Source organism: Atta cephalotes, assembly GCF_000143395.1.
Source record: "Atta cephalotes unplaced genomic scaffold scaffold00005, whole genome shotgun sequence".
Taxonomy (NCBI): domain Eukaryota; kingdom Metazoa; phylum Arthropoda; class Insecta; order Hymenoptera; family Formicidae; genus Atta; species Atta cephalotes.
The window spans coordinates 7603107-7618269 of NW_012130069.1; the positions used below are offsets into that span (position 1 = coordinate 7603107).

General features: G+C 28.7%; 1 protein-coding gene across 1 annotated transcript in view; it reads right to left on the bottom strand.

Moving 5' to 3' along the window:
- Positions 1-281: 281 nt before the first annotated feature.
- The window catches only part of LOC105626636, a 28684-nt gene continuing 13802 nt past the window's right edge, over positions 282-15163 (bottom strand). The window contains exon 4 of the mRNA XM_012207929.1: positions 282-494. Coding sequence (XP_012063319.1) covers positions 282-494 — 213 coding nt within the window. The remainder of the gene's footprint in view (positions 495-15163) is intronic.

Consider the following 15163-nt stretch of genomic DNA (forward strand, 5'->3'; position numbering starts at 1 on the left):
AGTTGAATTTTTCGTGTCGCAAAAACAAAAGATATGAAAAACGTAAGGGGACATTTATGTTATATTCGTATTTGATACAATCTGTATCACGTAGATATATTTTTGGAGTAAGAGAAAGGATTAATTGTAAGAGAACGGTCATTCTGCCTTTTCCGGAGCATGCAATGCGGCTATACTGGACGGATTAATGGATACGCACGATCGTCATCATGACGCGGACTATAGTGTACGGTCGAGGAGGAAAAAAAAAGGGAACGTAAAAGAGAAGAAGGTAGGAGCTTTCATGGGCAGGCTTCTCGTCGGGAGGATGCACAGCGATAATTGGCGATGCCTTTAAGCATCGCTATAGCTCCGGGTGTACCTATTATACCTACCGCGGCGCGTGCATTATGACGAATGAACGTGCACACGAGGAGAACGAGTAAATCCTTCTCTCTAATCTCTTCGTCTTTCTCTGTACCGTCATCGTTATCCGCCGGTATGAGTTCGCTTTCCTATTGTACACATAAGGTTGTGTCTAGGTGATCGGACATGTTGGCATACTGGTTAATATAACTCGCGATAATGGGAAATAAAGGTTCAGCACTTGTCTAATTATTATTATATCCTTTTAGATCAATGTGTTCTAAATTTAGATTTAGAAATGCAAGAATAGTTAATAGCCACGTACAAGAAATAATTAATTATTTATCAATATTCTAAGTTTACAATGTTAATAAACAACTATTTTTTATATTTAGCTATTAACTACACTAAGAGAACTACTTAACTACTTAACTACACTAAGAGAAAAATGTTTAATATTTATAACTACATATATAATTACATATTTCTCTAATTATGATTATTATTGCTATAATAATAATAACCATATACATTCAGTTCTAGTAATCAATGTATAGTTGGCAATCTAAAATGAGTATAATTATAGTTATTATAACCATAAAATAGTTGAAATTACGATAAAAATGATTCAAATGACTATAATTTTATAGTTATATTTTGGGACAATTATAAAAAATATGGTTGTTCCAAAATATAATTATAAAATTATAGTCACTTGAATCATTTTTATAATTTCAACTATTTTATGATTATAATAACTATAATTATTATGGTTATAATAATTATAATTATTTTAGATTGCCAATTATATACATTTGTTGCTAGAACTATATATATAGCTACTATTGTTATTATTATAGTAGTATAATCATAATTATAATAATATATAATTATAATTACAAATATAAAATATTTTTCTCTCAATAGTAACTCTTTCTTATAGTTCTTACTGATAGAGAATACGGATAGTGAAATTGAAACAGAAATTTTTATTTCCATCATTTCTCATTGCGTTTTTAGAAAGGATTAAAGTTATGATTACATTATACATATATTAATCTTATTTACTATGGTGATTCATGTTCTTTTGTCATAGGAAACAAATTGCGTTTCGTTTCTCAATGATATACAGGAACACAGGACAAATTGCACAATGATTCTCGACTAACTGTTAACACAATGCGGTTGTGACTCAAAGGTTAAACACGCCATCGATCGTCATCTTGGCTTCATCGCAACATCTACCGATTTCTTATTTTGAAGTCCAGTGGTATCACCCTGAAACCATCTTGCCTCGGACTACCATAGCGACTCGAGATAGAATTTCAGAAGGACGAGTCTTCCGGGTGGAACTACTATTACTACTACCACTACTTTACAGGCCTAAAGGGTTAAACGTATCGCAAGAAACAGACCTCCGCGCCCGGTGATGCTGGGCAATGCTTCCTCTTCCCATCGCGATCTCCATTTCCCCGGGCAAAAAAGTGGCTGTGCAGCGGCGGTGAACTACAGTCACCGTTTCTCTACAAGGTATGCTAAACTAAGCACAAGAAGCGGCGGCGGAGGCGGCCGCGGTTGGTCTCTCGGGCAACCTCGAAGGTGGAAGGAAGTGGCGAGGCAGTAAACAGCGGCCAAGCTAGGCGTGAGTCATCGAGGCGAGACAAGATCTCGGGTAAGGAGGCGGCCTTGATGCCGCGAAACCGTTCGCGATATCAGAACGCCGGCTCCGATCGTCGTCACGTCGCGCGCCGGTGGACTGTAGATCGCTCCAAGGAGGATTAGGGTAAATCGAAGCACTATATAGGGTGTTCAAGGAATACCAGAAATCTCTCAATCATGGGCTTTTAATATCCTGTATTTTGCGAGTGATATGAAGATGATGTCTTTCTAATTAAATCATTCGTTATGAATTCTGTATATTATGAATTCTGTTATACATATATGTCCATATTGTCTATATTATTCATTCAGAATTGGAAAGGATACAAAAGAGTGACCGCAAAAAGATGGTTTTTTGCTCGTTTTTTAGATCCTCAATTTTTTTAACTGAACTGTGTGTCAAATGATACCTTATATATAATGAGATAATATTAATTACAAAGAAGTTTTAGAGATTGAGGTGGGACAATTATTATCATAGCTGGAAAGGGAGAGGAAGGGAATCACGTCTATGCGAAAATCCGTTTTTCTTTTACATTCCCAGCTTTGATAATAATTGTCACTTCATCTTCAAACTTCTCTGTGATTAATGTCTCAATATAAGGTAAAATTTGGCACATAGTTTAATTTTAAAATTAAGGGCAATTTTTACCCATTATCAGTCTCTTTGTAGTAGGATAATTTTAATTACAATTTTTTGTTGCTTTATTAATATTGTATACCTAAATTAAAATTTACATAGAAATAATTATTACAAGAACAAATTATCTGACAAAAATGTTTAGAAATATTTTATTAGCAAGTGGGATAATCAGTTCAAACAGCACTTTATTAAATGTGAATAATAAAGTGAAAATTTATTGCCTGAAGAAAATCAGGAGCGACGTATTTCTAGCTTCTGATATCATAGTTCTATATAATCGCAGCATCTAGTTTGGAACCCTAAGAACGATAATAATCTTTAAAATATGGAATTTGATGGCATCATTGCTAATTGGATTTGCAGAATGTTGACTTCGGTCAATGTATTTAATGGCACAGCCGATAACGATCAATTAAAATGAAAAACCTGCTTTTCAGAAATGCACAATTTTACATCGCGGAGTATCAATAATAACGACGTCTTCATTCCGCACGTTACAAGAGAATGCGAGAATGCGAGAATGTGACGAAGGCGAATCTTATTTTTCTCTCGCTTAGTAAAAGTGCGAAAAAAACGTATTGCAAAAAAATTATGACAGCGCGGCGCGCCAAAATCAGAACACATTTAGCAATTAATTAATTGTATAGTTTAATCCAATAATAAACGTCCAACAGTCGTTTGGTGACGTCCAGCGTTATCCGACAATCTTTGGCGTCATCTAACAGCGATTATTTCATAGTATATGATAATTTTTTCTGAGATAATCTGGTGTTTTCATTGAAAACATCAGTGAACATTAATAAAATGTATAAGAAAAAACTTAAGTGATTATAACATGTGCTCTTAATGCGATTAATTTAAATAATATGCATTGGTCCTCTATTTGTTTTTAAATTTAATTAAATTGTTCATGTGTTTCATGCTTCAAGTAGTAATGATATACACTATTAAATTCATAATATCAAATTATATCCAATTTGAATTATTTTTAATCATTTCTATAAGCTGCTACTATTCCTACTCAATATGTCGTTAATTTAATTAAAATAATACAGTTAAACAATTTAATGAGAAATGTATTAGATTAGATTCAAATTTAGTTTATTATTTATTACATGTATTATTTATTTTGAAACTAATGTAAGTAATCACAGAAATAAATTGCTCTATACACACATAGGAAAGTTATAAAAACAATAAAATGTTATTTAACTTAAGAGATTGGGTTATCATTGCTCCTTTAACTTATGTTAGGAGTTAAAAAGTTTCCTAAGTTGTCTAATAAATTTATACAGAAATGAAAAAGAGGAAAATCATAATCTCAAACATTTTTATTCTTGATTTTGCAACACTTAATTTAACACGTGTCGCGAACTTGATCTTTGGGCGATCTAGCCTAAGTAAGTATGTCCTTGTAAGAAGTAAATCGCGCATAGAAATATATTCACAGCCTTGCACGCTACGTCGGAAAACACCTGTGTTTTGCTTAGAGTGGCAGACAATCGTTTGTTGCCGGCCTTCCGTGGCGACGCATTGCGAAATCGTCATCGCTAAGTACGATTGCGATGATAACGACGAGGCGGTTACTATTAGCGTCTTTCCGTATTACTACATTGGCGATGCGTGCATAAATAATTTAACATGACTCTATCTATATTCTAAATCAAGGATCGCGAAGAAACTTCAATCAGAAAAATTTAATCATCCTTTTAAAAATTTAGTAAATTAGAAGGGATTTCACTATTAAAACGGTGAAAATATAACGGTTAAAATATAATATGAAAATATAAAATAAATAAATAGATATTAAAAATAATTCTTCAATAAAGCGCAATAATGTATATGTTTATAATTTTCAAGTTGCTAGCTCCAATTAAATTAAAAATTTTTCGCGCAAATATAAGTAATCTCATGTCACTATTTCTTATATATAAATAAGGCGATGTCTGTAGAGTAATTTTTGATGTTTCTCTTGGTAACGCCACCCGTGGAGTAAGAAGATTGAAAAAAAATATGAAATGGGATGAAGAAAGAAAAAGAGAGAAGGATACGAGGAAAAAGCGGGCGTTATCAAAGAAAGACCCGTTGTCGCCGGTAAAATGAACCGAATGGAAAAATCGAACGTCGGATAGGCTCATTACCGATTCGGCATGTGAATTGCTCAATTTGCAATTGCAAAGACAGGAACGAGCTCACAGCAAGCATAGCACCAAAGGCGATACGAAGGATAAGAAATCGTTATATTGATCAGACATTTTGTAGTAATGACAAAATTAAGATATTTATTCGCAGTATTATTCAGCACTTATCACATATAATTTCGTATTGAAAACTTGTTTAATGCGGACAAACAAGATCTGATTATCTTTGCAAGCTATAAAATTGATGTTTATATTAAATAATATTAATATTGTATAAAATAGATATTTTTTAAAAATTTGTATGTGATATTTTAATTAGTTTTCTGTGTCTGAGTTAAATTTCTTGAATGGAATATGAATATAAATTTGTACGAATAAAATATATAAAATCTATTTAATAGTGAATTAATGTATTTTGTCGGTAATTTATTAATTAATCTATAATTTATTAAAAAATTTAGTTGGCAGATCGATAATATTTCGATCGATGTAAGAGCACTTCTTAATAATAACAATTTTGAATAAAAATGTACTATAAGTAAATCTTCATATATATAAAGTAAGTATATTAATATATATTTTTATCATAGATAGAAAATTTTTGCAAAATGAAAAAAATTAATTTTTTAAAGAAAAATGTATCTACATTAAAAAAGGACTTTGTTTTAATTTCGATATCGAATATTATTTAAATAAAAAACAATAACAAATATATAGATTGTCATAAAATTGCAGATTTATAAAAATAAATGCATTGCTAGCAAATCGTCGTGAGAATCATAACTTAATTATGAAAAAAATAATTATAACAGTGGCTAGGAATACTTGCTATTTTTATATATTTTTATATTTTTTTATATTTTTATTCGTTACAGATTTATGAAACAATTTTTACTATTCGCTAGCAATGCATTTTACTTTTACAAATCTCTGCTGAGGTTACAATAATTTGAAAATATATTTGTTATTCGTCTTTTACTCTGACTTATTTCTTGTTTTATATTATTATAAATTTATAACATTATAAAATTTTTTGCTAAATACTGATATTTTATGTGGAAATTTTGTCATACATACATTAAATATTAACTATTAGCATCTTTTAAATAATAATATTTTTCAGAAAAAATATAGACATTTTAAATGTTTTTTTTAAATGTTTTTTAAAATCAATAATTAATGTTTATTTATGTTTATTTATGTTTTTATTAAATTTTATTATTTATGTGCAATTATAATTATTAACAAAAAGTTTTGAATAATTTTTAAACTTTTAAATAACATACGATAACGTTTCTGCCATGGACAAGTGGCACTATCTATTGCAAGTTGCTCTCACTAATAGCATGGAATTTTACTTGTCGATAAAGCATTTACTCGCAACTACTTACAATGCGTTCTTTCTTACCACATGTAAAAAAGAGATAAAAAAATAATATATAATTCATACAGTATACATATAAGTGAGATACATATGAATATACATATATGTAATAACGCTAGTAGTTGTATCTAACGTAATTTTTATGAATCTATTATTTCTCAAGAATAAAATAAAAAAAATAAAAAGGACTCATATATCCACAGCGATAGCGTTATATAATTCACATCGAATTAAAATATAAATATATTAAAAAAAAATATACATCAAATAAAATATCCACAAAAATAATAAGTAATATTTCGAAAGCAATTTTTATGTGCATTTAATTTTTCTAACATTCTTTAATAAGTTATGATTAATAAAAGAATTATATAAATTTCAAAACAAAATTTGGTTAAATAAGCTTTCATGCATATATATTTGATAAAAAACATTTCTAATTTATATAAGTAATTCAAATAATTATCATACACCACATTTATCAAGACGAAATATTTCATATACAAATATCAAACATTTTATTAAATTATATTTCATAATTTATTAAATAATATTAAATATTGTATTAAATTATATTTTGAAAACAATGTATATATGCATTATTACACGAGTTTGCATATAGGCTGCATTTTAATATTTAATATCCAGTATAAAAAAATCTGTAATAGGTATACGTTACGTATACCTATTATAGATATATATTATTTATTACAATTAAATTTTTAGTATGGCAGGGAATATTAGAACATACGCATTTATTAAATATCAAATGCTTGACCTATCAAACGCTTGACTCTCGCGGGGGAAGAATTATCATTAATATCAAGTAGCAAATGTAATAAATTTGGAAATGGCATAAAGTTGAAATGGCAATAATATGTACTATAATAATACTCACCCATGGCTGCTTCACCGTCGCCTGATGCCTCCCCAAACCTTCTCTTGTTCTGGCACTTTCACACACACACATTCGCGAAAACGCGATTAACCACAATTGGTCATGCACCGAAATGTAACACTTTGTACGGCACTCCCGATATTAATTAATTAAGCACGATCCACTTTAAATTATACCGAGCTAAAACATCAATACAGCAGATTCATAGACATAATATCGATATGGGCAGATACACGATACGATCACAAGAAGTGATCCGTTCGACACTAGACGTTTCGCGAATTAGAACGGCGGACGAACGTTGACAATTGAACGGCAAAGCGATTCGAAAATGTGGCCAACTTCACGCGCCAAGATTATCTATAGTATCTATACTCTATATTGTCACAACGCTATCGTATTTGATGCTTCTACTTTCCGCATTTTGAATAGTGAATTATGTTCTTGCGTTTATTTATCCATATTGCACAATGCAAATATATATCAAGTGACAAATATTCATGGAATATAACATCCAAAGATACGGATTATGCGTTTTGTCTGTTTCTCGCGCAACGAATTTCGATGAATGAATTTCGCGAAATGTGCGTAAAATGAATCGATAAGTAAATTTCGATTGTATAGATTAAATATTTAAAGTACATACATGAATTAACAAACGATTAACAGACATTGATATATCTGTTCTAATATTTGCGTTATTAACTCACGTATTTATTTCGTCTCGTATTTATTTCGTGCTTCCCATTTTGCTTGACGAAAAAGATTGGAAAATAATTCAAGATATAAGGCGTTATATTTGTCTTAATTATCATTGAAGAAACAATTATCGCCTGTTATTATCATTTAAACACGATTAAAAGTAATTTACAATTACTAAATCCATATCGACTCGAATTTGCCTAACGAAGAAGTGTGAGAAATTATTTCGACAAACATGCGGCTGTCGATTCGCTTGCAAGACTCAGTTTCACAACTCATGATTAACTCTTAAACTCTTAACATCGAGGTTCAACTTGTTTCTCATCTTTTTCTAATTCTAAAATTGGAAAGAGACAATGAATAATAATTGAACCTTGATTATGAGTTAACCGTCAGTTGTGGAACAATAACTATATTTCTAAGTTTCTTAAATCGTACTTGTGAATCAAACTCGTCAATCGGTAATCGCTAGATTTCGGTATAATTGTGTCTTGAGACAACGATATGCAGAGCGACACACTACCATCTCGCTCGCGTCGTGCCGTACGAATGATAGTGCGACGACCTTGCGTCGTGCGTGAGGACGCGCCGCGCGTATCTACTTACCCTAATCTACGTCGTTCAAATCAAACGAGCGTTGCCTTTTTTTACACCGTTACTGAGAAATGTTTATTTCATTTTAGAAGATATTTTTACGCGGAATCTTGTTCGTTACATTTCACAGGTAATCTCTTATCACACATATTATATACTTTAATTGTCTCATTAGCGTTAAAGTTTAGATCTGTGATGTTAGATTATAAGATGGCATTTTATTCGTAATTTGGTGTGTGTGTGTGTGTGTGTGTGGTGTGTGTGATGTATTTTAATTTCTCGATTTTTTGTAAATTTTACACTGTAATCTTATAATCCTCGAATTTTTCGAGACATTCATAAATTTGAAATACTTATTAAATTTCAACTTTGTTATCAACATATTTAAATATAGTACATATCAATTAAAATATGCATACATATTGACGTTTATTTTATAATTTTAAATATCAATTTTTCGTATCAATTACAATGTGCTAACAAAAGGTAAAAAGTAAAAAGAGATTTTTATTAGCATGGTTTTTCTTACATAATTGCTCACATGAAATGCTTTTGACATCCCAATATTATATCTCAATTTTGATTGCTCTTTTCTATGATGTACAAAATTTTATTACATTAAATATTAATAATATGTCATACATTCTTTTTAAATGAAGATAAATGCAAAAATTGATTTTAAATTATAAAACAATTTTGACTGAATGGAATAATAATATGCGTCTAACAATAAGAATTTCATTTTTATTGTTAGTTACTGTACATCTGAGAACACATGAAATATTTGAAATATTCATGAGCTGTGTATGTAAGTAATGAATCTACAAAATAAAGGATAAAACGTGCAATACAACCTATTAATCCTTAATGTATTCCTTAGTTTTAGGCAATCTTATGTAATTCGCGTTCATGAATATCTAATTGCAATTAATTAATGCGACACCCCAGAGCAACTCGTAAACACGTCCGTCTCCTTCCGAGATCACCGAGCGAATGCCGAAGTGATGACGTAGTCAACCACCGCGCCGCACGGCAAGCTCCCTCTCCCTATTCGCCGAGCGCCATTCGAATACCCTACTAATTGAGCATGAAAAATATTCATGCAAAATTAAAAGAGTTATTTAGAATTTATTATTTTAAATGACTACATTTCTGACTTATTTCTTATTTAATATTTTAAATATTTTAAAGTTTCCGGAGCCTATTTTATATTCTTTATTTTAAATAATTCGTATGTTATTTTATCGAGGCGTAATCGGCATCATATGTACGTTTAAAACATTTCTGAAACACAGAATAATTTACAGTAATAGTAGTGTCTCAAATTAATTTATTAACTGAAAAATTAAATAATGATTAACAAGATATTTAGTACTTTTAGCTGTATTTAGCACAAATTGTTTACGCTATTAGAAAATTTGCATGTATGTATCTTTATATGTAAGACTACAGAATATATGTATATAGAATATTTTATCAACCCTTAAGAATAATTATTAAAAAGAAGAACAATGAAAATTGAGACATAACATAAAAGACGTTGAAATATCAAAAAACCCACGGGAATAATTACTAATTATGTTCAAAAGAACTGTGCAAGTAATATAGGATTGTGCCAGAGATGCCAGAAAACAAAACGCGAAATCTACGGTGGTATCCGTTTGTCAAAATCATGTAAAATATGAATAATTGAATAAATCGTGAATATTTTTTCATGCTCAATTAGTAGGGTATTTGAACGGCGCTCGACGAGGGGACGGAAAGGTCACGCGGCGAATAGGGAGAGGGAGCTTGCCGTGCGGCGCGGTGATTGACTACGTCATCACTTCGGCATTCGCTCGGCGATCTCGGAAGGAGACGGACGTGTTTACGAGTTGCTCTGGGGTGTCGCATTAATTAATTGCAATTAGATATCCATGAACGCGAATTACATAAGATTGTCTAAAACTAAGGAATACATTAAGGGTTAATAGGTTGTATTGCATTTTTTATCCTTTATTTTGTAGATTCATTACTCACATACATAGCTCATGAATATTTCAAATATTTCACGTGTTCTTAGATGTATGGTAACTAATAATAAAAATGAGATTCTTATTGTTAGACGCGTACTATTATTCTATTCAATCAAAATTATTTTATAATTTAAAATCAATTTTTGCATTTCTTCATTTAAAAAAGGATGTATGACATATTATTAATCTATATTTAATGTAATAAAATTTTGTACAGCATAAAAAAGAGCAATCAAAATTGAGATATAATATTGGGATGTCAAAAGCATTTCATATGAGCAATTATGTAAGAAAAACCACACTAATAAGAATCTCTTTTTACTTTTTGCCTTTTGTCAGCACATTGTAATTGATACGAAAAATTGATATTTAAAATTATAAAATAAACGTAAATATGTTCCTCGATATATCACAATATAATTATGATATCACATTAAACGACTCGCGCTGCTAAAACTAGAAATGATTGTTTCATTAACCGAAGAATATTAAAAATGTAAAGAAATATATTATTTTACTTATTCGTATTATTCGTTATTATTTCGAAAGTTAGACGGTTGGCGCGCGACCTTGGGACGTGGATGGTACGGGGTGGCACGGAGCGGCGCGTCATGTTTACGTTTATGCGTAGTTATCGCGCGGTCATTCCCTTACTGAAATTCGTACAAACAGGTGTGTCGCGTGCGGTTCTTTCACATTACTTTTTAAAATCTTATCACGAAGAATGCCAAATATAATAACGTTGTACTTTATGAATAATTAATCATTCTAGTAATCGTATTACGTGAATATTCATAAAATACAAAATTTCGTATTATATATCTAACAATCTTGCGATTATATATTTCAAAAAGAAATGTGAAGAAGAGCGGCACGACTATTTTGTCTGAACGGTATCACACATAAAAAAGCAACATTAATATGAATAATACTCTCATGCAAATAACGCAATCCTGCTTTCAGAATTAATATAGTTTAATAATTTAATTATTTTTTTGTTTTTGTACATCTTCCGTTACACGATCCGTTTAAAAATTAAACGTAACTCTTTGAAACTATTATTACCGATGTAATAAAAGAAACATTTCTTTTTATTAAATAACCCATTTCATTAACTCTATTCATATCTTACAGACATCATCTATAAATAAAAGATTCAACCCTTTTATCTATATAATAGCTATATTGTTTCATTTTTCAGATTATCTTCCCTCTCACGGGTATGACGTGATAGGAGGGCTCAGTACCCAGAGGACATTTATACGAAAAGAATGGTTTTTCTCAAATCTAAAAATTTTCAGATCTGAATAATAATCGCTCTAGATAAATTTTTAAATATTGAGTAAAATCGTTCTCTTCATGTAAAAATTCCAATGGGAAAGCTAACGTACCTTCGATGCCGATTTATTTGAAAATGAAATTGCAGCTGGTTCGTCGCGCGTTTTTCGGGAGTGCCGTTCAAGTTGTCGGACTCAAGTTATAGTCCCCGCGCGATTATAGTTCATTATTCGTGAGTGTTTTACGCGAGTTTCCAGTGTCAACCCAATTTTGAGAGAAGGAGGCATCGAGTACCGACAGAGCAACCTTGCGGTAAATATCATTTTTTGCTATTGTAAAATCAGTATCTTTTTTTCTATTTATTCGCTTTATTTTACAATGACTTAAAAATAATAATTAGAAAAAAAGAATTATCTTAAAATTATTTTGAAATTTTATAAATATCTATATATTTTTAAGATTTTTTTAGGAAATGCCCGAGAAAAAATGTTTCACATATAATTATATAATTATATAAAATTGTATATATTTATATATAAAATTGACATATTTTATATACAATTATATACAATTATATATGTTATATCTATTATACATTTTTTCATTTTTTTTAATATAATTATTTTTATAATAATATATATATATAAAATAAATATCTAACTGAATGGTGAATTAAAAAATTCGATGCTTATAAAAATTATATATTTTGAAAATTATGTGGTTATTTTCAAGAGAATTACGTTTAGTAAATATTTTTTTAAATATTGATTGATTTTTCTTGCTTTGTTTTAATTTAGATTTTATATTTTTTTTATTACAGAATCATCGTAGCGACGTTGTAGATATAACTCCACTGCACATCAAATTGGTGAGTGATGAATTAATGTTTTTATTGAGATAACGGATGTGGTAATTTTATTAATATACTATGTATCTAGATGCATATATGAATTAATTTAATAAAAATATACTTGTATATTCTTTATAAATGTAACATTCCATGCATCTGTTGCCTTAAAATGGATAAGTTAGAACAGATTAGGATAAATTTAATTCTGGATGCTTCTTTTTATGAAATTTATTGTACATGCACTGTAAAATTTATAATATCACGTTAAAACAAGAAAAAGATAATAAAAAAAGATAATAAAATATTTACATTTTTTAAATACATGAAATATAGAAAAATAAAAAATATATATATAAAGTAAATGAAATTATAAAGTAAATGAAATGTTGTCTCTAAATATCATATTGAAAAGTATTTGTTAATAAATATGATTTTATTATTTTTCCTACTTATTCTATTTTCAAATATTTATTCAGGATTAAATTTTATATAAGTTGGTGCGAAAATATATATGCATACACATATATGTATATTATATATTGTTTTCTATGATATATTCCTTGTATCGTTTTATATTTATCTGTACACGCTTATGTGTATACATTACTAATGAAATAACAAATATTTTTATATAGTGCTTTTGTTGTACAATTTATTAATCTCGCTCTTTTATAAAAAACATTTTATGTTTATGATTGTTAATTTTTGCTATTTATCTCAATGCACTACCTAAGATTTTATAATTTATCCATTCGTAGTAACTGGATTTTATACCAGTTAAAATAGTAACATGATGTAAGATCCAATATATATTTTATCAAGAAATAGAAGAATTTTATCTCATAATTATTTTAAAATTGCGTTCAAAGTATTGAGTCACTTAAAATATTTATATTAACTTTGAAATAATAAATTATACAAAAAAATGATTCTAATAATTTATAAAATACAAAGAGATATGTTTGTTGATGCAGAAAAATATCAATCTTCTGTTAAGAAAAGTGGTTACTCAATTTATTCTTTCTTTTAAGTAACGATTATTTTTAACAAAGAATATTTTCTTGATAATAATCTTAAAATATACTTATTACAAAATTTTAGAAAAACTTATTATTTACACTCAAAACAAGAATTTATTTTCTTTTGAAGAATATTATAAAATTGATCGAAAAAACGAACTTTTTATAATAAGCAAGTCAAATTTGTTTTAATTTAATAAATTTGATTGAAGTATTAATTTTTTTTTTTACTAGGATTCAGAATATATTTTCAGTTTTGTATAAATTTAATGCTTCTGATGAACGTATGATAGATTTGTGAATACATGAACTTTTAAAATGAATTATTACTTGCACAGTGTAATTATTACTTGCGTATTTTTCTATGTGTATAAAGGAATTATTCTTTTTTTGCATCATTCATCTGAATTTCTCATCTCTGCTTTGAGATGAAATTCAGCAACGAACCGTTTGAATTCTTAAAAATACGTATATGGTCCTTGAATTTGGATGGTAATCGATTTAATAATTTTCAATTCTTTTTTCAATTCAAGTTTTGTCCTTTATATAGTGATGTTTATATTGAAAAATTTAATCTAGTTAATATCGGGACTTTTGAAATAATGTTATTGACTTAAATTTTAAAACTTTATGATTTATAAGCGCAAGTGTACTCGCATATTACATTAAGTTGATTTATTTTTGTGTGTTATACAATAACGATATGAGATATTTTTATAGCTCTTCTATACAAATTTCGATTAAAATTTTTTGCCTATGTATTTAAAATAATTATTCTGTGTGATCACGTGTAAAACTAAAATAATTAATCCATTTAAATTAATTATTATATTAATTATTATATACTTAAAACCGGTATACTCTGTTGATTGTTTGTTGAATGTTGTATGATTCTTCTAATAATACAATTTATTGATAATAAAGAGTATTTAAAATAACTATATTGAAAGAAAAATAAATAATTAATGATAATTGAGTAAAAAAAATATAATTTCTTAGATAGCAAACTGACGTTATTTAACATCATGTCGAATAAAATGTCATTAAAGATGTCATTTTAAGACTAAAACAATAATGTCAACTTATTATATAGATTTCATTAAAGCTACTACTATATATAATACTATATATAATATAGTAGTCATTTCCAATTATGATCGAAAGTGCTTTTTTAAGTCTCCTGAGTGCGGTTGTATTGAATCATGATGTCATAAGTGAGACACGATACTTTAATTTTTGTTACATGTCATTTATGACTGACGATCAAGAGGGATAAGAATAGTCGACCCATCTTTAAATGTTTTAAAACGATCTTATTATTTCGTTTTAGCTAAATTATCTTTATTTACAAATAACATGTAACAAAAATTAACGTATCATTTTTTGTTCATGGCATAGCGATTCAGTATAACTGCGACGATTGTACTCTTGTGAGAAATCTTGTTTGTTATATTTTAAAGCAATCTTTTGTGTACTTATTACACGTATTGTATTTTGTCTTATAGATATATTGTATAGCGTATTAAAGTTTAGATTTGATTGTAAGATGGAATTTTATTTGTAATTTTACACGTGATGTGTGTGTGTGTGTGTGTGTGTGTGTGTGTGTGTGTGTGTGTGTGTGTGTGTGTGTGT